Source organism: Chelmon rostratus, chromosome 19, assembly GCF_017976325.1.
Source record: "Chelmon rostratus isolate fCheRos1 chromosome 19, fCheRos1.pri, whole genome shotgun sequence".
NCBI lineage: Eukaryota > Metazoa > Chordata > Actinopteri > Chaetodontiformes > Chaetodontidae > Chelmon > Chelmon rostratus.
The window spans coordinates 21,978,609-22,002,915 of NC_055676.1; the positions used below are offsets into that span (position 1 = coordinate 21,978,609).

The 24,307-nt window shown below is 41.2% G+C and overlaps 1 protein-coding gene across 1 annotated transcript; it reads right to left on the reverse strand.

Moving 5' to 3' along the window:
• Positions 1-1,607: 1,607 nt before the first annotated feature.
• On the reverse strand, positions 1,608-23,529 carry tnfrsfa (tumor necrosis factor receptor superfamily, member a). Its single transcript, XM_041960115.1, has 10 exons — positions 23,284-23,529; positions 12,289-12,457; positions 10,436-10,567; positions 6,071-6,182; positions 5,400-5,533; positions 5,200-5,298; positions 5,061-5,110; positions 4,624-4,905; positions 4,483-4,525; positions 1,608-4,025 (listed from the first exon to the last, which is right to left on the reverse strand). Exons 1-10 carry the CDS (start codon positions 23,314-23,316, stop codon positions 3,724-3,726), a joined length of 1,356 nt encoding a protein of 451 aa, XP_041816049.1. The 5' UTR covers positions 23,317-23,529; the 3' UTR covers positions 1,608-3,723.
• Between the last annotated feature and the right edge of the window lie 778 nt (positions 23,530-24,307).

Genomic DNA, 24,307 nt, shown 5'->3' on the forward strand with positions numbered 1-24,307 from the left:
AATGTTTACCACCTCTTCTTTTAGCAACGCTCGCCAAGCATTTGGAAACTGAGGAGAACAATCACTAACTTTTCAGGTAGAATGTTTCCCCATTTTTGCCTGATGTATGAGTTCAGCTGTTCAACAGTTCATCTCCTTTATTTTACATTTTATGTTTCTTAATGCACCAGACATTTTCAATGATAAGCGATAAGTCAGGACTGCAGGCAGACCGGTTCATCCGCAGCTTCCTCTTTGCTGGTAGAGTTTCAGCTTGCTTTTTTTTTTTTTTTTTTTTCCAAATATTTTTATTGAAAACAAGTAAAATACTTTCAATCACAAAATTACACTTTACCTTGTTTTGTTTTGTTTTGTAACTAAATATATGCATATATGCACACGTGCACACACATACATATACAAACAAAAAAAAACATTAAATGAAAAAGCACTCTCTAAACAGAGTGTAGAAAAAAATGAACAAACTACATCCACCCACCCCACCCCACCTCAGCTCACCACGACCAGTACCTGCTAATGGTTACTGGAATATAATTAAATGCAAAAACAACAGGCACACATTCAATCGGACAGTACCTCTAAATTTGTGAAATACGAAATAAAGGGTTGCCATTTAAAGAAAAACTTGTCAGTACAACCTCTCAGCGTGTATTTAATTTTCTCAAGTTTTAAAAAAAACATGGTGTCAGTAAGCCAGCGGGAAATGGAAGGGCATTTAGTAGACTTCCATTGCAACAATAAAACCCGTCTTGCTAATAAAGATGTATAAGCTATAATATCTTTTTGCATAGAGTTTAGTACAAGTGAGGCATCAGGAACCCCAAATATGGCAATCAGAGGGCAAGGCTGCAAATTTACTCCAAGAACAGTGGACATAATAGTAAAGTAGCCAGTCCAGAAAAAACATGTGACTAAGGTGACAAGGAGAGCGATGACATTTGTCGCATTTGTCTTCAACTTCTGGATATAATTCAGAGAGTCTTGACTTGGAAAAATGGACCCTGTATAGAACCTTGAATTGGATAAGTCCAAGACGAGCACAAGAGGTGGTAGACCGTATCCTATCTGTAGCATGTTCCCAGACCTCTTCACTCATTTGTAATCCCAGTTCTCCTTCCCATGCATTCTTAATTTTAATAACTGACTGAGTTTCAGCTTGCTTTTGTGGATGAAGCGATGAACTGTGTTCACAGACGATGGCTTTTGGAAGTGTTCCTGAGCTCATGCAGTGATGTCCTCTACAGAACCGTGTCTGAGTGGTGAAGCCCCCTCCCTGCCACCTTTGCTCTGGGAGGCCCAGTCATGTTAATCAGGTCACCTGTTGCCAGTTAACCTGATTAACTGTGAATTGTTGCACCAGCTGTTTTCTTTTAGCTTCTCACAGCTTTTCCAGTCTGTTGTTGCCACTGTTCCAACTTTTTTTTAAACATGTCGCTTGCATCAAATTCTAAATTCTATAATTCACAAAAAAACAATAAAATTTCTCACTTTCAACATCTGATGTTGTCTTTATGCTATTTTCAATTAAACATGGGGTTTCATACCATATTTAATGTTTGATCGACATAATCCTGGATTTTTTTTGTGTGTAACCAAATATGAAAACATCAGCAATTCACAAATGGTTACTGTACAAAACATTTATTTGAAATTGACATAAAAACAGCTTTGTTGCATTTGTATAATTTATATCTGAAATCCACGACAAGCAAACGATAACTAAGGAGGAAATGGCTTAATGGCAATGCTGCACAAAACGTTTTTACACAAGTTTAAGGAAGTTAATTGAACAACTCAGGACTTGTAATGAAATATGTAAAAGTAAAAACACAGAAATCATGTTTAAAAAAACAAAAGACAATTCACTGCTATTCTACTTCAGGAAAGAGGAATTTCAACAGAGGAAAGTCTAAGAAATGGATGCGTTAAAAAAGAAGTGACAGGGGGTGTGAGGGTCCCTAGAAATTGATGCAGGCTGTATTTTCATTGTCCGTCAACAGATGGCAGTGCCAGCACTGTAGCGTCACTCCTCAGCAATAATATATAACTCTGTAACTCTTTCCTTTATACACAAGAGACTGCAGAAACATGGGCAAAATCTAGCTGAAAATACCACAACGTCAACAGCCAACTACTGCGGTCGGTGTTTCTGTTGTTCTCAATAACTTCATACCTCACTGTGTTCATTTTGGTTTGAAAACAGCGCTGCATATATACATATACACTTCGTGAGGCTTGAATGCTCTCTGGACATTTGTATGTACATAAGAAAGAATTAGAGAAATGAATTTGAGCTTCTTTTAAAATCCAGAAAAAGTTTTCCTTCATCTAGTTTGAGTCTAACTGAGACAGAACAATCCGCACCTGCAGACACGTACAGGACTGTCGACTCAACAGGTGAGTCCACATTTCTTAAGACTGATGTCACCTCAGCTCCAATTTGAAATGACACACTCCGCATTCAGCATGAACGCTTCAACAACGTGCTGAAGGCTGTCTGATTGGAGGCTCACTGGCACACGACGCATCAACGCGCCGGCAGCGTGGACCGGCGTGCGACGCTGAACGCGGCGCGGTAAGCGAGAGCAGAGCTCGACTCAACGCTGCCAGTTTCAACCACACCTTGAAAATTTGGATGTCAGTCATTTTGCCCTGTAGCTAAACGTCATCACAACACAAAAACAGCGTGTGCTTGTTTTCCAGGGTCGTTTTTGGTATAAATAATCAAAGTTAATTATTATTCATTACAATAAATATGTCAATAAATAAAATGACCTTGAAGTTCTCCAAGTTACATGGAAAAATTATGGAAACATTTGACTAAACTATTAACAGTTGCTCCGACAGAAACAGCATGTGAAATTCCTTCTACAATGTCGTGTGTGTAGTAACACTGAACATATAAATGACTGGACGACAAAGACTGGAAGCATTTCTCCAATGTGAACGACAAAATGGCGTTTTTGAATCACCGCACTCCATGAACATCATCAAATCATGAAAACGTATGCCTAAATAAATTTAAGATTATCAAATGGCATCGACGAGGTAAAGTCTATGATCATCATTAGTCGGGAAAATGTCCATGAACTGTTACATATGTTCTCAGAGAAGCTTAAATCTACAAAACAACAAATATAGCATGATTTTAGTTTCAGATCCTACATGTGCCAGAGGTCAGTGCAACAAAGAGGCACAGTATTAGTGACACAGCTAATGCCACTCCTATAAACCAGTGTATATCCTTGTCTCCAGGTAGTGTACTTTGCTCTGGGTAGAGGACCAGATGAGTGACACGTGCCCAGAGACGGCTAAGCTTTCAGTAACTGGATGCATGTTGCTTCATGAGAGCCTCGAACACGCAGCCGTTTCTGCATGTGGAAATTGACACCTTCATGTTTTTTTCTGCTCTTTTTGAAATCACGTTCATCGTTGTCTTCGGTGGTAGTCTGACCACAAAACACATTCTTCATTTTCATTATTACACCTCTGCGTTTGGCGAGTGGTCAACATGCTGAGAGCTCTGATCGATCCGGCTCGACTTTCCCCTTTTTGTGTTTTTCTGTTTAAAACTACTGGCTTTTGAAGACGTGGCTGCTCAGCCACAAAGAGGTAAGCCTGTTTGCGAGACACAATGTCCACCGATAGGGTCTATGTGCTTTTAGTTCTCTTGTATTAAGTACTTTGTGTTTTCTTCACTTGCAGTCCCTGTGACTTCAGCTTTCAGGGTGTGTCTGCATGCTTGTAGTAGCGTCTCTGCAGGGCTGCAGAGGCGATGCTCTCAGCGGAGCGCCGCTGGTCCATACTTAACAAAGCCTCTAACAGGTCGTTGATGTCGGCTTTTAGTCCCTGCCTCTGCATCCAGTTCTTCAGCAGTTCATACACTTTGTCAGTGGGGGCGCCATTCTCCGCAATCCGAATGTGGTTGTCGCTGACTCCAATCATTCTGAAGAATCTGTTATGAATCCGCACATCCAGGTACTCGTCGAACAGATCAAAGCTCTTCTTCAGGGATTTCTCTGACCCTTAGAAAACAAATATACAGATAATATTTAGACTTTGAGACACAAACAGGCACAATGTTCACTGCACACACAGAAACTCTGGATGAAATTATGTTCTATTCTCCTACAATGACCATCAAAGGATCATTTACACTAACTTAACAGCATGAAAACATCCTACGGTAATTAATGCTTGGGCCCACTATGGACACATTTTCCTTCAGGGGATTCTTACATCGTATTTTTAATAGAGGATCAAACAAACCTGTTAAGCCATGTCCTCTTTAATCCAGCATGAGAAAAAATGTTCCAACGCCCTGAAGGCTTAGATATGGCCTGACTGTCATGAGAATAATCTATCAAGCAGCTAATGTGAGATTTAGAGAAGATACTGTTCATCTGACTGTGGACTGACATGAACTTGGATAAGTGGTGCTGTGTTCTGTCGTCAGCGGCCTTTCGGGGCAATGAATCTTACCTAGTAGTGGCACCAGTCGATGTCGCAGAGGATCATCCTGCAACTTGAGAGAAAATACAAATACAACGGTGATTAAAAAACTGAAATATCACAATTAAACACAAATGACGTTTGAGATGTGATGCTTTTTTTCCCCCTCACCATGTCTACAGGCTGCAGTCTGAAGGCAGTGGGGCTCTGCCGTGGGGTGTTACCAGAGGAAGCTGCCGTGGGCAGAGCTGACAGGCTAGTCTGAGACGAACTAGTGGTGTTGGGCAAACTGTCTCCCAGTCCTCGGTCCTCATCTTCGAGGGCAGGGGAGGCCTTGGTCACCCCAGCCTGGGTCTCCTGCAGCAGGGGCCGTGACTCCGGGCGGGACTCCTCCCCCTCCAGACCAGCGTTCTGATTATTCTGTCTCTCCTCTGCTGTGGCTCCACTCTCGTCCTGACCAGAGGAAAACGTGTAGGAGGGGAAAACTGTGACATAGTGTACCACACATCATCTGTGTCAGCTGTGACGGCTCACACACAACAATAACCAATGTAAAGCCCTTAAAAAGGTACACAACGTGAAAGACATCAAAGAAAACGAGAACTTACAATAGGAACCTTCACAATTTCACTGGAATCACTGGAATGGCTCTTTGAACCTGTTTAAAAGCAGAATACAGAACATTAGAAATACATCCTTTATAAGAAAAACAGCACTGCAAAAATACAGTCCACGATGCCAACTCACATGGTATTTCACATGAACGCTGCTTGAATCTGAACCACCACACAGCCACTCCGACGAGGAGGAGGAGGAGGATGAAGATTAGGATGGATACAGGAACAGCTGGAAAACCAGGAACAACTCAGCGAAACTGTACATGTGAGTTTAAGATAACCTCTAACGTAAAGCAGAGGGCTTTGTACGGAACAGTGAGGTCAAGTTACCGATGTTTGGTGCAGAAGTAGGGGTCTGTGTGGGGAGGGCCGGGAAGGTTTTGGTCGGGGACGGATCCCGCTTTCGACACTCGGTGTTAGAAAAGGGGGTGCACTTTTTCACCTCCTCCTCTCCTGATTTACACCTGAAATTTTGAAGGAAAAAAAAACAGTTTATCAGTCATATCAAAAACATGCAAAAAACAGCTTCTAGCTTTAAGATGTCCTCAAGAGTTCTTCTGATTTTCAATCTGGTTTTCTGCCAGTCAGGAACTGAATTTGAACTGGATGCACTGGGCCCGAAAGAGTCAACCCATTACCCTAAGAGTTACACCCATATTGCATGAGTTAGCGTCTATATACATATACATGACACGGCAGAGAATAAGGGTGTGGGGAGTGGTATGTGTGAGTCCTTGACCTAACTTTAACCAAGTGTTCCAGTTAGCTAACCCTAACTATATCTCAACGATAGTTTATTAGCTATAACCTGTGATCATTCCCTAACCTCAACATACTGCAGTCGTCACATGCAGATATTTAGAAAGCGAGATCTTTTAAATGCTGGCATGGGATGTAATTCTGGGTTTTGCAGAATGGCCCGATATCAAAAGTCTTCCCTGGTGATACGGTTGAAGAGCAGAACTGTAAACTATTTCAGGAAAGAAGTAAATGACACATACTTGGCACAGCGTTTGCAGACTTCGCAGGCCTGATCTGGGACACAGAAGGTACCCGGTCTGCACTGGCACCTGGTGTCTGTGGTGGTGGTGCAGGAAGCAGTTTCCATCTCATCTGTGGAGGGAAACAAATGTGAGGAAGATGAAACGGCAGACATGGGTTTGTTTGTGAAATGAGCACCAAAGAACTTAAATCAAATCAGAGATAAACAAGAAACCAGTCTATCGAACAGAAGACGAGTCAACTCAGACCTGTAAGGCAGCTTTAGGTCTTTAAAATAAGTGAAGGAGTTTGCAGAGTTTGTGATCCAACTTTGTGCAGCAAGTTTTACAAGTAGATTCATAATAAACCTGTGACCATTGGCGGCACTAAAAGAGAGAGAACATGGCGGACCTCTCAGCTAATTTGTAGGTCGTTAGCAAATTATATGGTAATGTTTCAGGATAAAAAAAAGTTAGATAATTGGGTTTCCAATTTTGGCTTCCTCAGGTTATGGGGATGGAGAATCTGGCATGGTTTATTCATTTATTAAATTGAAACCCAAAAAGACAGTGGGCCTTTAAGAGGCAATCAAAATTAATAACAAACCAGCATTCCAACTCAACAGGATTGACCTTTAACAGAAATGTGATGTCCATGCTTGCCAATTAAGGAAACATTGCAGTGTTAGTTTGCAAAATGTGAGCACGCTCTTACTTCCTTATAATCTTCCACACTCGCTTTCCTACAATTCAGCTCATTTTGTATCAAGCGATAAAGTTTTTCTTTGAAGAGTTTTAAAGAACTCTGTAAAGAAGCAGTAGTTTTTCAGATATTCATTTCTAGCTCTAATCTACGGGCCGAGGTTGTGACATTTTATGACCTAAATGAGGACACGGGTTTCGTCAACTTTTCCACAGGTGAGAAGTTTCCCTGGATACAAAGTCCAGTCATCTGATTGGAAACACTTTGTCACCTTCATTGGAAAATTGTTTAGGAGGTGTGTCAGCAGCACTGTGTTGATCAAAAGAGAAGACTTGTGTAATTTATTGGGAGACATTCTGTCCATACATTTGAGGCGGAGATAAGCCAGATGAAAGACTTGAACTCTTTCTGTCCACACTGAAATCTTTGCGTCAGTCCTGCCACTAACTATCAGTGAGTTATGCTACCGTCATGTGACGCAAGGCTATAAATGGAGCGACTCGATGGCTCAAGGCAACAATTTGTTTTGTATAGATATAAACACACATACGGTCAATCTTTGGATGTACACAGATTGATTGGTTCATGGAGGTAAAAAAAAAAAATAACGGCTGACATCTTTTAAAGAAAAATATTTGTTGAAGTTGCAGAAGACGAGCTAGAAGCATTACTATTTATATAACTTTTGGCACATATAAATTCTGGTGAACTCCTCCTTGTCCTTTTCTCTTGTCAGTGTTGTTGTTTTTTTGAGTTTTTCCCTGGCTGGTGTCTGCACTCACTGTGTACACAAACACTCCCACAGGGACCACTACTGAGTTTACCACAGCAGCTCTTAACTGCTACTCCTGCCAAGTTGTCGGGACAATGGGTTTGATTGTTCCACAACCCTGACTCCAAAAAGGTTAGGACGCTGTGTAAAAGGTAAATAAAAACAGAATCCAATCATCTACAAACAAACTGTGTTTACCGACAGGACAAGAACAGTTTAACAAAGTGTTCCTGAGTCCATGTAGTAACATCCTTTATCCAATCATGAGTTCACAAAGTGGTGAACCTCACTCCATCCTCGCTGTGAACCACTGAGCCTTTCCAGGATGCTCCTTTCATACCCAATCATGATGCTATCACCTGTTACCAAACAGGTGTTTTTGGAGCGTTCCACATCTTTCCCAGTCTTTAGTTGCTACTGTCCCAACTAGTTTGAAATGTGTTGCTGCATCAGATTCATAATAAGCAGATATTTACAACAATCAATGAGGCTGATGAGGTCAAACATTAAATAAATTGTCTTTGTGTTGTTGTCATTTGAGTAAAAAAGAAAAAATGCACAAATGACCACATTCTGTTTTATTGATGCTTTCTTTCCACAGTATCACATCTTTTGTGGAATCAGGGCTGTAATTTCAATGATAGATAATAATCAAAATTCAATGATAATTTTCCAACACAAAACAATTTGCTTATCCATTCATTTCCTGTTTCTGAATATGGGGCGTAGACACTCTGAGACAGTTTAATTTACTGCCTGACTGTTGAACGCCCTGCAGCACACAATCATCTTAATTATTGTCGAGGACTCATATATTTGAAAATAAGAACTGATTAAGTGTGAAGATGGGTGATAGAAAAGAAATGTTAAAGATGCTAGAAGTTTTAATCTTGCGTCACTTCTCACAATGATCCAATTGATGAATACAAAACACTAACTTTATTGAAATACTCACGACATTGTTTGTCCACTTTGTCACATTTGTTGGTCATTTATTTAATTCCATCAAGCTAGAAATCAAGTTTTGTTGCTGTTTGTTTTATCACCAGTGGAGTCATTTTACACACTACTGACAATGCAGGTCTTGTGCTAATTCCTACACTGAAAATGTATTTTTTTTGGACACAGATTCTGCCTAAAGCCTGTTGTTACATAATTATGCTCAGTGCTGATTGGAACGTAACACATGCAGAATAGAGCAACAAAGCTTTAAATCGGATCTGAGCCCTGGTAAACCCAAACCTCCATTAGAAATAAAACAGCATTCAGAAGTGGCAGACTGGCAACAAGTCAGAATGTAGCTACCAGTCAGGCAGCTGGTGTTTTGAGGAATACACTGCAATTTCTTGATTATGTTATTTCTATTAAATTGGCAGGTGTTTTGTACATGTCTGTGTGTTGGGGGTGGGGCAAACAAGGCATAAAATCAGACTGAAGCGTCTGTTTAGCCCAACATGATTAGCTTTTTCTATGTACTTCCTGTGTAATATAAGTAATTTGTGCAATTCAGATACAGAATGAAATCCAGGATCACTTTTCTAAGTGAAACACCCTCCACAACATTCATCACAAGGTTTTGTTTTAAAGAGAAAACACGGCTTAAAGCAAAGCTCAATCTGGCATCATAAATGATTCATTCAATCCGCTGCAGCTTGGCAATATCAGATGTTTCCCAACAGGAGCTTCTTCAGTGCTGCAGATAGCAGCACTATCTGAGCTTCATAGCAAACTTTTCAAGATTGAATTCACATTTCCTGTGGCGTGTTCCAATTAATTATTACCTAGTCGTAAATAAGTTAAAACTAGAGCAAAAACACACAGAGCTCCGTCTTAAAACCACAATGAATGTGCACAAAACACATCCTATGTAACAGTAGTTCCTTTTCTGCAGCTCCAGCCTTTCACTGGACACAAAGACGCCCAGTGTGGGAGACAATGACACACGGCCACACCCAGTTCAGCCAGGTAAGACAGACACACGAGCTAATCTCCTGAGACAGGTAGCACGCTCACATTCAGCCTACGAAACAAAACAACAAAGACACGCCCTACTACTGCGTGTAACATCATAAGATCACATTTTCATGAGTGGAGCTGAAAGGCGGGGGCACAGACAAAAAGGTATTAACTTTCCCAAACAATATATCTTTGACTGACCGGATTACACAAGACTCTGAAATTAAAGGGCAATCCACTTAGGTGTTATTTCATTTCATTGCTTCTTTTAAAATAACCCGGGACTTATTTTCAGTGTTCGCAGTGGAAATAGATAGTATCTGGACGTGACGCAGACATACAGATTTAAAGGGCTGTGGTCCCATTACACTAGACATGACTTTTATAGTCACCTATGTGTCTCTCACATAATTGGGTAAACAATTACTCAATCAATTGATTACTTAATCAATTAATAAGCCAAAAGTCAACTATTTCAATAATCAACTAATTGTTAAGTAATTTTTTTTGTCACAAAAATGGTTTAAAAATCAAGTTTTGCTTTTCTTTGTCTAATGGTGAATAATTAAGTCTCTTTGGGTTTTGGAAACTGTTGCTCTCACAAGTAAGGACGTCAGCTTGAGCTCCAGGGAACATGAAATGGGCTTTTTTAACTTTTTAAACTGCTGACATTTTCTAGATCAAACAACTAATCTAGTATGAAAATAAACGTTAGTAACAGCCCTAATTAATATGGTTAAATGGGTGGAAAAAAGTCTCAGCGTCTGACTGCTTGCAGTGATTGGCCAAATGGACTCAAATCTTATTACATGTTGTATTCAATTATACCCTAAAAGCAGAGAAGCAAGACCCAGGTTGTTAAAAAAAAAAAAACCATAACAAACAATTCTTCCGACTGACTCAATCAAAATTGTTAATTATGAAACACACGTCAAGACGCAGGCAGTCTCGTTACCTGAGCGGCAGTGTGTGCAGGGCAAACAGCGGTTCATCCCGTTGGAGTGCTCCGTGTAGGTCTGTCCATGCTCGCAGGAAAGACACGTCCCTTGTTCTTGGTCTCTTTCACATTCCTTCTGCACAAAGGTTCCTGTGAATAAAACCAGAAAACGGTCAAACAACGACTACAAGTGAGAAATATACACAAAATACAGGCAACTAAAGCCCTGTGGATCTTGACGTCATTAATGTAATGTGTTTCCTGTTGAAGTAGGATGTTGGGACAGGACATACCACAGCACGGGATCACACTGTGTTTTGTGCTGTTAAACTGTAAACAAATGGGATATATGCTAGGAAGAGAAGGGCAGTCAGATTTAATAAAAGTGCAGAGGGGTGGGATTTTTTTGTTTCACAGAAGATGACAGGTTTCCAGGAAGCCAAGTCCGCATTTCATGGGGACTAGAAGGAGGACAGGAACTGCTTCACTGAGCTCCTCCACTGGTCTCTTGTCACGCTTACAAGAATTTTTGTACTCACTTCACACACGCCATGAACAAACCCACTTGATTCTCATGCGTTTTCAGGATGTACCTGATGCACAAATGAAAAAAGGACCCAGCAGAGAATGCAAAAAGAAGGCAAAGACTTCTTTGGTTGAACTCACCGCGTATTGAGTAAACTAGAGGATTGGTGCTGTGGTTGGCTCAGGGGTAATACAGTTTGTTTTGGCTCAAGTGTGGATAACACTGATATTCAATGTGCATAAAGGCCAAGAAGGATTTGCCTGGTTAAACAAAAGCACACACTGACAAAAAGAAGCAAAAAGCTAATGTTTAATACCATTAAGTGGTCACAGTGGCTTTTATGGATGTGGTAACAACTGACCATCTGTCAAGAACGCAAGAAAACAGGATCATAAAAGAGGGAAAAATATAAAAACCAAGAGAAACCAAGATTTTTCTACAGGACAGTGTTACAAGCAAGCAGCAATGCTTTGTTTTATCAGCTTATATCTCTTAATTATGTGTCTCCCATGAATAACTTTATACTTTTGTTTTTGTCCTTGTGCACACTCACGATTTTCTAAAGGCCTAATTTCCACTGTTTCTGCAGATGAACATTTTAGATGCTAGAAATCAAGTTGATTTGCAAAAGCTCTTACTGAACCATTGATTTGTAGGTTTTCTCAGTCAAACTGACACAAACAAGATAAAAATAACCCTAAGATTTTAAATAATTTGGCTTTTAAATGTCCGTGCACATTTAAGTTGATCAAGCGCCATGTGTTTAGCAAATGTTCCACTGATGAATGCGAACCAAAACCAAAACCTGACTCAATAAAAATAAAACGATTTCCTAGAACTCAGAATAGCTGATGAAATAATTCGATCAGCTAGCAGCAGCGTGCTGTAATTGCATCTTGGCTAAACACAGTATGTTCTGTGAAAAAAAAAAGTTAACAACCTTACCAAATTCTTCATACAATAAATAAAAAGGGTAGGTGCTTGTAATTAATTGGGACTTAAAAATAACTTCCACTTCATATTCTGCTGAGATGGAGCAGTTTGCCGTCTGCTCCTGGTCGTCATGCATTCTTTCCAGACCATGCAGAGAATATTTGCAAAACTCATTTGGGAACCCAGCTCAGGTTATGGGTTTGACATTTTGACTTAATTTTTTTCACACAAATGCTTTCACTCAGTTCTTCTTTTATGAGAAGGCAAAGATCATTTCTTTAAGGATGCAAGAAGAGGAAGTTTCAGGTGGTTGCAGCAGGCGTACTTACACAGGCCCACATTGCTTGTATGTGTGGCTGCAACTGGAGCTGTAATGGCAAATGGGTATCTTATTTTAAGTGATTCTCCTTACCAGCCTGGCAATTGAGGCAGCAGAGTCCCTGATGGAGGTATTGTTCGTTCTCCACACACGTTCTGTGCCGTCGAAGGGTGAGGTTTTTGTATTCATCGCTGGACCACTGAGATGCTGGTAGTTCTGCTGCGTGACAAACCAGCCCGACGAGGAGCACTGCCGCCAACACCTGGATCATCAAGGTCAGGTGGAGTGAGGCGGTCCGGGAGAGAAAGAGCGGGGAAAACCAAGACGAAAGCTTAGCATTATTTTTTGTGTAAACACAGTATACAGATGCACCCACTCAAACCCATTAGATGAAGAACAGTAAAGAGGAGAGTCTATCTTCACAGAAAACCTTGTGTGAGCAATCTACGACTTAATTTGAACCATCTGATCGGAACATCTGCCGTGGGAAAGCAATTAAGGGAGCCATCTAGCCGGTCAGAACTGGAGGCAAGACGACCCCGTGTGTGCAGGATGGTGAGCTATACACTAACTGCATGCAGCGCAACAGGCAACCAAACTTAATTACTGCGTGATCTGGTTTTCGTGTTTAAAAAGAACGTTTAAACAGCAGCTACTCCATTTCCTTTACTGTGGGTGTAACAGAAGGGGTCTGATAAGGTATCTCAGCTAACACCAGCACGGTGCCCATATCAAATGTGATTCCAAAAATCCATTCATGTGCTAGATAATAACAGGCTTGTATAGGTGGGGTACTGAGAAGAATACAGCCGAACACTTTAGTGTAGCCCCCAGGCGCTGGTGTTTATTCACACGCTTTTCACCGTGTCAATGTGAGAAGGCCCCATTCATTGGCAAACAACACACTTTAGTGCCTCTACTTCAAATGACCCACATTCTTAAACCCCGGCTCTTTGAATGCCACGACATGTGACACCACCATGAAGCGCCTCAAATGCAATGCGACACCCCCTGAGTAAATGAGAGGCCTAGATTCGGAGGTTTTGTCTCTCCTCTCTCCTGTGCACCAGCAACCCCCCCTCTGTCCACCTCTGCTCGGCCGGGAGAGAAAGAAACAGGTTAGGGCGGAGAGAGGGCCAGGTTGAGAGGGAGAAAGAGGAGGATGAGGGTGGATTCAAAGTGAGAAACTGTAGACAGCGAGTTGAAGATGGGACGTTCTGCAGGGAATACGTTGTCTAAAAAGACAGTGTGGGAGAATGAGATGAATAAAGCCTGAAAGCACAGACAGAGGTAGAGAAAAAGGGACAGGCTGGAGCGGAGACTGACTCCTGACGCTAGACTTGGCTCTCTGGAGGGCCGCCATGCCTTGTTGTTCAAAAGAACTTTCCCCTCTCTCTCTCTCTCTCTGCCTTTTCCTTTCTTCCTCTCCCTCTGCTCACGTCAGACTTTCCAAAGACGCTGAGAGGCAGACGTGGAGGGGCAGACGGCCGGCAGAGCAGTCACAATCACACCATTTAGATCTATCCAAACATTCTGGCAAGGAGGGAGGGGGGGCAGAAGAGAGAAGGGAAGGGGAGGACGATAAAATGAGAGGGGGGACCAACAGCTTGCATGACACAGGGTGAGTCTTTTAGACTTGAATACATGATGTGTACGACTGCAGGGTGGGGGATGCAGAGAGACATAGATTTGGGGAGGGAGTAAGTAGAAGGCCGTGTGAAAAGGAAAGAGAAAAGTCTGTGTGGAAGCATATGTGCCCGACAAAACAGTGGAGAGATGGGAAAAAAAGACGACGGTGGCAGGGTGAACGTAATCCTACACTTCTACAATGCATAAGCAGAATGAAGTTGCACCGACTTTCCAAAAGTTTATCTATTCAGGCGCAAGTAGCTAAAAAATCACTGTGGCCGATCAAAAGCTAACAGTCAGGTGTCTCTTTGACAGTGAAGATGCATAGACAGCGCAGAGATTACATCATTTCCAGTCTTTGTTCATTTCAGGGCCTGTGATTCATAACACTCCCAGGTGCAGCTGCCCTCAGTGGCAAACCTTACGCTCAACAGTTGACGGTTGCTACTGTGCACAGAGGATCCAATCATATTTTATAAAGAGACGTTGAGCGGCTGCTATTGATTATTTTCTTTATCTAGTAGTCTGCCAATTATTTACTCAATTAATTGCTTAATTGTTTAGTCTATAAAACATGACAAAATAGCGAGAAATGCTCATCACATTTTCCCAGAGCCCAAGCTGACGTCTTTGATCATCTTGCTTTTTCTGAACGACAGTCCAGAAACCCGAAGATATTCAGTTTACAATGATGCGAAACAGAGAAAAGCAGTAAAAACTCACATCAAAGAAGCTGCAACTAAGTAGAGGTTGGCTGTTTTTGAAAATCACTTACAGCCCACAGCCAAAAAAATGTTGAGTAAAATAAATAAAAACAGAATACAAGTGTCTCTGAGCCCATGCAGTAATATCCTTTATTCACTAAGTGGTGAACCTCGCTCCATTGTCGACTGCGAACCACTGAGCCTTTCCAGGATGCTCCTTTCATACCCAATCATGATACTCTCACCTGCTACCAATCAACCTGTTTACACATCCCAACTTTTCTGGAATAAAGGTTGTGATTGACGATACAGTTTCCTCTTGAGCAATTAATCAGTTAATGGATGAACTGTTTCAACTCTAAAGAGACGAAAAACAGACGTCTCTTTACATACTAAGACGGGCTCTTAATATAGGACGGCAGAGGCATACTAGTGCATAATCACTTCTCCATGTGGGAATCATGAACAATCCCCCGGCTTTTATTTTGTAAAATAAAAAAAAAAAAAAACACACTTAGCCTTCTTACAGACAAGCAAAGCAAACAACACCGTCAACATGTGTCAACACTAATGTCCTAAGGCGGCTAAACTACACTAGCATAAATGTAGCATAAACATAAACACTAGGGACGGCCACAATGTGGCTTAGTTTTACCTCCATAACCAAGAGAGGAGGAAGACTGGAGTGACCGTAACCTCAGTGTAGAAAACCCTCTAAACCCACAATCCCTGGAAACTCTCCAACTCCAGGCTAAAGTGGTTCAGTCTACTTCACAGTCTTCTCTATCCTCTGAACACTGAGCGGGCTTGGCTGCAGATTATTTGGTAAAACAGTGCCCTATTGTCATGCTTTCAATCTGCATGCATGGTGGGTTAGTGCTATGATTGTGTGGATGCAAGTTAAACTAATAACAGTTACAATAAAATAATGAGGGACCCTCTGTTTTTCTGACAACAGTAGCTCCCCTCCACTTCCTCTGGACACCCTGGGTTCTTCCCAACTGCCTTGGCACAAACTCTCCACATGCCATGTACACTGAGAATGCATTTGTGACTAAATGACAGGACATCCTTTCAGTTGACCTAGGTTATCAATGGGCCATTTAGAGGGCTGTGATCACTCCTTATTCCTGAGGGAATTACAGTGAGCTCTATTATAAAAAAAACAGGCAGAAACAGAGAACGCAATAAACTCTTGTACTTACACAACACAACACGCACACAGATAAACCGAGTGAGACTCTTCATTTCATATTGGACAGATGATTTCAATCATAGCCAACTGATAAGGAAAGACATGATGTACCTCATTATACTCCTGTATCCGGAGCAGGACCTGAGTCTCCATATCACGCTTTTCTCATTAGCTGATTCTTTTCTTTAATCAATTGTGGGACATTTGTGATAGTTAGAATATATTGTGCATCCATACTCTTAGATAGTATGACAGAGAGGAAAAGAGCTCCTGAGATGTTCAGATGTAAAATGAGGAAGTTAGGTTAAAGGGCTGCAAACTAATTATTTTCACAATTAATTGATCAATCGTTTAGTCAACAAAATGTAAAATAAAAATGTGTCGAAAACGCTCGTCACAATTTCCTCGAGCCTCAAATTGCTTCTTCTGTCCAACCAACAGTCAAAATACAACAAATGCTTCCATTCAAGAAGCAGGAAACAGTAAATGTTGCTTGAAAAATGGCTGAAACGATTAACTGATTATAAAAATAGTTTGCATTAACTAGCAAATTTCTTTCAATCAACTAACTGTTGCAGCTCCACAGAATTTGAATACCATTCACATCAGACATTCTCAACTTACTATAGCAAACCAATTAAAAAGACGCCGCTTTGAAGTTAACGTAATCCATTCAATCCAGTTTTTGAGCGTGACCTAAACTGCACAGTGATTTATCGATATTACTACGAGTTAATCAGTTCATCAGACACAGATGGTCAGCAGCTGGGGGGCCTGAGTCATAAACTAACACTAATTATCAACCACTATTACTTTATTTCCATGTTACATTGAGAAATTTGGCCATTTTATCCTAATGACATTTAAAGAATCAAACATGTGACGGGCTGGAGGATGGAATGACCATGTTTCACCACAGCTGCAGATTTAAATGCATCATAAATGACTTAAATGTGAAACGTTTACCTCAGTTCAAATGCCGAGATGTGTCTTCCTCTGACGTTACCACACTCTTTATCACATCATTGCCTCCCACAACCACAAAAAAGAGAACCCCCCTCCCCTTCTCATTACGTGGGAGGTTATAGTATCACTGTGCCGTTCAGCTGCCGCTGTTTAAAAGCCCGGCTGATGTCAGAGGTTAAACATTGCACCAATCAAAGATCATCAGTGATCATCCCTGTCTCCTTGTCAATTAAAAAGCACAAAGTTGGTCTGTCACTGTTTTCAAGTTGACTGGACTTTTCAGAAATAACCTCATTACCCAGCGACCACTGCAAAGTGTGTTATCCAATTGTCTAATGATCTTGCCAAAGTAAAAAAAGAATTCACTGTTCATAGTGTTGTATTATTTTCGATTTACCGATTAACTGCTATGTCAAAATGATGAACACGTTGCATCCCGGAGCCTTTAAACGTCCATAAGCAGAAAAAAATATACAGTTTACTATGATATATGACAAAGACCACACCAAACTCTCACATTTGAGAGGAGTTTTGCGTGAAAAATGACTGAAACGACTGAACTTTTCAATGGCAAAAATTTAGCACAGGTCAAGATTTTATGGCATTTAGCACTACCTACCCATAACTGCCAACTGTCTTGTCTGGTTGAATGCTGTAAATAATTCCTAAATTATGGTTTTACATAGTATTCAGATATCTCTTTTACCCAAAGAATCACAACTGACTAAGTGAAATTTGAGCATGAAGTTAACAGCAAAATATCGAACACAAGAGGAACACTGTCCTGCAACAAATGTCTGTTTATCAGTGACGTGCAATATTACTGTGGCACTGGTTTGGTTCGAATTCTAATTTAACTGTCATACCCCATTTTATCATTAACGATGAGCCTTTTTATACAGTCTGCCCTAAATTAAACTTGAATATGATCTATGTTTTAAGCAACTGTTAGGGTAATCTTACTGAAACAGATGGGTATTGTACAATTAAAATCCCTTGAGGCTGACCTTGACAGGACAGTGAATGTTCTCTGCTTTACAGATAAATCCTGGCATTCCCTGGAGACACGGGGTGACCATGCACAACTTTCCTTGAGTGATAAATCACACTGACATTCTGTGTTAGATGATGAAGACAAGCACAACCCAGCTCACGTCAAGAGAAAGAAGTCTGACACTTGCTACAGCACTGATAATATTTCAGCCAAGCTCAGACACATTCATCATTATTAACCTGAGTGATATAAAATGAAGAGAATGACTCCCATGTCAATTCAAAGCAGTTATACAAGAAAGCGCTCAGTAAAACCACATTGTTGGGCCTTGAAAACTGCACACACACACACAGACAAAAACACACACACATTGAAGAAGACACACATGCATGCACATACAATAGAGTACACAAGCGCACATACAGTGTATGTGTGGGAGCGTGTGAAAAGCGGCTGCCCCCTCCTCTCAGGGAGCACAGGAAGCTCGAGACAATACAGAGGCTTCATGCAGGGTTCAGCTCTAAACTGTTCCCTCCACAGCAGCCTGCCTCCAAGCAAGCCCAGCACCCGATTAGACCCACAACATATCCGCCAGGCTGGATATTTATAACTCAGGGAAGCTGCAGCTCCACGACACAAATTCTTGAGTTTCCTCAGGAGGTATGCTTCACTGATTAGATGAGCATGACTGTGTGTCACAAGCTGGTTAGGTGACATTCACCTTCGTACCGGGGGCAAAAAGTAAATCTGTGATGACGACAGTTCAAACGAATTTCCTGGCAGTCAATCTGTAACCGCATTTTGGTGAAATGACACCCTGACGCTGATGTTGACCACAAGAAAATGGGCTTATTGTTTTGATGACTGAAAGAGAGAGGGCTGCCGAAAGTTCGAAGGGTTCAAATGTTGTAAGCAGGTGCAGCGTGACACACATTTTCCAATTTGTTTTGTGAGGTCTCTGTGGTTTTGAAGAGTTGGCTGCTGCACATGAACACAACATCACTGTGCGTCATAGCGCAGGTTACTGACCAAGCAAGGACCTTGAATATGAAGCTATCGGCTATATAACTAATGGCTATTAACGTTGCGTTTTCAGTTTCTCTGACTAAGGTCTCCACAGACAGGCTGAATGCCAACTCACAAAGCAACTCCAGGAGGAAGAGAATGAAAAGAGCAAAAAGGGATGACTAATAGATGAAAGTATGTGCAGGAATCCATCATCTTGCTCTAGAGACAATCACATTAACTCCATTAGAGCTCATCTTTGTGGAAAAGGGAAAAAAAGTCCATGAAAAGCTGGCAGTTTATAGCCTCCTCTATAAACACATCACAGCAAAAATGCAGTAAATGTGGCTGGTGTAGCAGGGCAATGAGGACCTGAGTGACAATCAATAGTTGGAATTTATGTCGGATTTATGTCTTTGTAAACACAGGTCCATTTTCTGGACAAAGGTTGAGTTTGCTCTAAGAATCAACAGTTTATCCAGGACAGCATGAAGTCAGAGGATACAGCACTGATGCAAACCTTATGCCACTCTGGCTTTGTGCTGCATCATGTGTCCGATGCACCACTGAGTGTGCCCTGACTACAGCTCAACGATAACTCGCCCAATCAACGAATCAACTGCTATAACATGAATCTGCAGCTATTTTTATGAAAAAACATTTCAACCATTTTTAAGCAAATGTGAATATTTGCTTTTTCTTTAGTCTTCTCTTAGAGTAAAGTGAAAATACTTGACTTTTGGGCCGTTGGTTGTGAACATGTCTAGAAATAGTACAAAACGCCAAATTGGAAAATTGCTTGTTTTGTTCAACCCAAGATATCCAGTTTATGACCATATTAAACAAAGAAAAACAGCAAATCTTAACAATTTAGAAGTTGGAACTAGGAAATGTTTGCAATTTTTGTCTTTAAAATGATTGAACCATGAATTGATTATTAAAATAGTTTACTATTTCTATTCGATTAACTAATCGAAGACTGAAATTCCCACATGACAGCATACTTACGGTGAGTTTCTTCAACAGTCCTCCATAGACAGAATCCTTTCAAATAGGTACTAGGCCTGCAACTTCATTCTCATTATCCACTAATCTGTTCGACTACTCAATCATTTAGTCTATCTTAAGTCCAAACGTAGCTAAAAAATGTTAATGTGATAATGTCTATAGCTGCTTTGTCCAACCAACTGTTAGGGCTGGGCAATTAAATTTTATTTTCAATTACAATTTTGGCTTCCATTGGTTATAAAAACAAGATAATTGAGATAAAATAAGTATTGTGCCACATTCCATTATTCCGTTTTATCTTGTCTTATAAACTCAGCTTACCCCCTTTCCTTTACAGCTGTACATCTTATCCCCTTCCTAAAAACCCAAACTCACTGTCAGTCGTGCTGTAGCATGTTTAGTTCAACTCACTGTGGTTAAGTGATGCACCTGCATCTATCTGTGTCATTACAGTACTGGTGCTTGGAATGGCCAAAAAGGACGAGAGAGAGTTTGATTTAAGCAATCGTTTCTCATATTTGAATTATCTTTATCTTCTAAGGAAATCCACTGTTTAAGTGTTTTTAAAAGTTCACTGAACTAATGATGTTACCAAAGTCAATGCACAATCCCGTTAGATTATTGTGATTTCAATATTGACCAAAATAAGTCCTAGTTTACAATGATGTAAAACGGAGAAAAGCACCAAATCCTTACATTGGAGTAGCTGGGACCAGACTGTTGAATGTTTGGCATTTTTGCTTGAAAAGTGACTGAAACATTAATAGATTATAAAAAATTGTTGAAAAATAATTAACTTATTGTTTCAGCTCTACTGAAATGCCCATATTTTCTTTAGAAGCACTGGGGGAGAAAAGCATAATAGCTTTCTAATCGCATTTTCCTTCTACTTCATGATTTTCTCTTGTTTAAATACGGTGCGAATACAATGCTTTCGAATATGCAGACACACTCTTAAAATACGCCTACATATTCTTGACCACAGATGACAAAATAGCGACCACTTTATGCCCCTTTGGCAAACAGTGTCCATTCCAAGTGTAATGTACTCAAAGAGGACGGTAAACTTCTAACTCATGTGATTTGACCCATCAGACAACTTCTGCACACATAGGAGATCTCCAGTGCCGTATGTATGAGACAGTAATGCACCTCAAAGTAATTAAAAAATCCCTACTGATACTGACATGATGTGGTGTTAGTTGCTACGTGGGTCTAAAAAACATATCATAACATAGCTGGGTGCAATGAATCTGCTTATCCAGTCATAAGTGACACACGCAGTAAATCATGTCCACTTATCTCAACACTGGACCATTCATGTGTGAGCTCTGACTTGCCTCTGTTGGTATGCATTACGTGAGTGGGCCGCACCTGAACAGGTGGCACTCCCTAAGTGAGTCAGCAGGACTTTGATAACTGGAGAGTGATTGACATCAATGACAACAACAGTTTTTCATCAGAACAGTGGAGCCGACAGCAATACAATAAAAACATCCCCACCTAGATCTGCTCTCTAGAATAAATACCTGAATGGAAACTATGACAAACAAACTTAAAAAAGGAACACAACCACCTGGTAACTGACAGTGAGTTGGTTGCACCCCATTGCATCATTCAGTGTCCACGCAGCTTCTCTAAGCCGCAGGCTCGGTTATAACTGTTCACATGGTTTCCATGCAGAACAGCAATAAGCAGCAGATACAGGATTAAGTACTCTAGAGTGGCCAATTTGTTGACCACTGCTCAGTCCCCAGTGACAGTTTGGCCACCACTTGTCCCACATGTCAGTCCTGTCCTTGTCTATGTCGTCCACAGAGACACAGAGGGATATTTCCTGTGTGAACCAACACCCAGACACACAGAAAGCAATCACAGATAACAATCTAGTGTATATTTGCATGGGCATGACAATTCTCTGAAGAAAATTGATGCCACCAATATCAGCATATCTGTGTACTCTAGACAGGAAGTTTGCTGGAAGGCCAGGCACGTACACTCAAGTAATTTGAAGGGGTGTGGGGGGGATTAGAGGGGGGGGGGGGGGTGGGGGGTGGGGGGTGGGAGGGGGGGTAGAAGTTTCCTCATAGTCCCTTAGCAACAGGGCCTGCTGGCGAGGCCTCCAGAATGTACTGCGGTTTACAGAGGAGATAAACATTGACTTTGCCACCCGGAGAAGTAAATCTGATTTCAGTAATGGAAGACTGCATGACTTAAAACACAGATCAGACAACGGAGAAAACAGACGCTAAAGCTCTGGGCCCATCAGCAGATGTTATATTTACTTTAACAGCTGCATTTATGGTAAGCGGAGCTACAGGAGACATCTGTGATGAAATGTCACAACATTTAACAGTTTAATGACTAACACTGATGGACCGCAAAAGAAGCCATGCCTTAATTTGCCCTGTTACCACGACCTCTGATTCATTTTCCGCCTCTTATCTCATACCGTAATGTAAACCAGTAAACATAGTGTTTGAAGAGAAGTCAACACCCTCCTTGTGTCCCATCTTAAAAAAAAAGAAAAAAGAAATCACATATTTTACACTCATCCAAAGAACCTTTCATAAATTGGTCGCACTTTAAGGCGTTACAGTGAGCATACAGCATTTTTAGTGTCAGGCTTTGGTGCCGCACAGCTGGAAAAAACAACAGCCGAGGAATGAAAAGACGTCTCTGTGAAGGTCTGAGAGTGGAATAAACTTTGCTGGAAAAACTGAAAATCTTTGTGGCTTTAATTAACTAACTGGCAAGGTGAATTGCTGTTTTTTTTTAAGCAATGGTGGTCAAACTGATTACAGCTTCAGACATGTTTCTAAACTCTTTTGACACAATTTGGTTTTAAAGCTTGTTGGATGGGGAGTGCACTGCACAGCAGGCCATAGCTGCACAGCACTTATTAATAGCACCTATAGGGAAAGCTACATCCGCTGTGACGGAACAAGAGCCATCATACGCTGAATGTCTGAACAATATGACCACATGATGTCCAACACAGATGGTGGCTGTAATTTTGAGAGGAGGGGGGGGGGGGGGGGGTAAATGAGTGAATGATACAGCACATGCAGCCTACTGAGCAAAGAAACCAGGATCTGGGGCCTTCACATGAGCAAATCACAGAAATAAACTCTTCAATCAACAGCAACAACAACAACAAACACAAAGTTGCTTCCTGTCTATGAGCTCCTGCGGGACAATGAACGGGCTTGTTTCATCTTCTCCAGCAAGTTCACAGGCCTGGCCGTGATTTCTGGTCTCATGTCACAGCACAGCCTCCCAGAGGAGTTTGTCTGGTTGGCCTGGGCTTCAATTCCATGACACAAACGGTGTTTTTATCTCATTGAACCCAGGCTGGCGACAGCTTGACCAACATGTTGTTTGCGCTGCTAGCTTAAATAAAGTTCTGTCCCGCTGTAGCGTCGCGAGCGCGTACAAGACAACAGGCTATCCGACGTTATTAGCACATTTTAATCAAAATTAGCACTTTAATAGAGACTGTATCAACAGCTGCTAATCAAACAGAGTGATATAAATTAAAAGAAATAAGTTGTAAGAAAGCTTTAGTCGTGTTAAACGTTACTTACAGAAAGTTTCCCGACCACCGGATCGAAGTTCATCTTGGGAACCTCGAGATGAGAGGAAATCCCGGCGACTTGGGACTTCGCGGTACAAACCACCAGTGTAAAGTCTCTAAAAAAACGCAATTATAGCGGAAAAAGGAAGCAGCCGCGCGAATCCAGCTTTAAAACTATCCGTCGTCCGGTTTCTTTCATGAGTCTACTCTTGTCAGTGACTTTACGGCGCTTTTCTGTTAGCGGGGAGAGACACGGTCTGAGCACCACTGAAGGTTTTTTTTCTCTGCCTCAGAGCGGGGTGACGTCACACCGCGCAGGAGCCAATCACAACGCGTCGCTTGGAATAATAATGAGGCATCCCGTCTGCAGCTTTTGGCGCAGATGCAGCTTTTCTGCGCGAAACACAACAAACGTTTGTTGCTTTGCAGCAATTTCTATGGCGTGAAAAATGCAGCGCTGATTTATGTGAATTAAAGAAGGCCTTATAAATCAAATGGGTGCTTTGATCTACTGTACATTTACTCATGAGTAACCCACTCCAACCATTATAGTCATTAACTTGCATATGTAATATGTAACTTACTGGTAATAACTAACTAATGTGCAACAAACTGAAGCACCAGAGTGATCCCAAAATGTGAACTTTGGCTCAAATACTCACTTCAGGCCAGTGGATTCCCAAGTGGAGACCATTGCATCTTCATCACATTGAGGAACAGCTATAATTTTCCTGTTTTTTCACTTTAGTTAAACACATTGAGAAGAGGTAGCACGCAGTTTTTGCGCTTTAACCACTCTGCAGTTCACAGAGGAAGTCAATTACGATTTAATGACAACACAACATTACTCTATGCTACATCAAACAACAAACATCCTCACAAATGTGGTTCCTGCCGACAAAATCTTATCTGGAGCGGGTCTGTGTCTAAAGTCTGTCTGTCTGGGGAGGGAAAAAGTGGAAGATGTTTGGGCAAACCTCACCAGACCATGCCAGGGTCATTTCCAAAACCAACAAATCAACAAACAACTTGTG

What these genes read in the sequence shown, in the direction of transcription:
- tnfrsfa (XM_041960115.1), bottom strand. Translation starts at nt 23,316, where the DNA reads ATGAACTTCGATCCGGTGGTCGGGAAACTTTCT. An exon ending in CTGCCTCAATTGCCAGGCTG is followed by an intron (nt 10,568 to 12,288) that starts GTAAGGAGAATC and finishes TTTTATTCACAG; the next exon opens with GAACCTTTGTGCAGAAGGAA. An exon ending in GCGTTCATGTGAAATACCAT is followed by an intron (nt 5,111 to 5,199) that starts GTGAGTTGGCAT and finishes GCTTTTAAACAG; the next exon opens with GTTCAAAGAGCCATTCCAGT.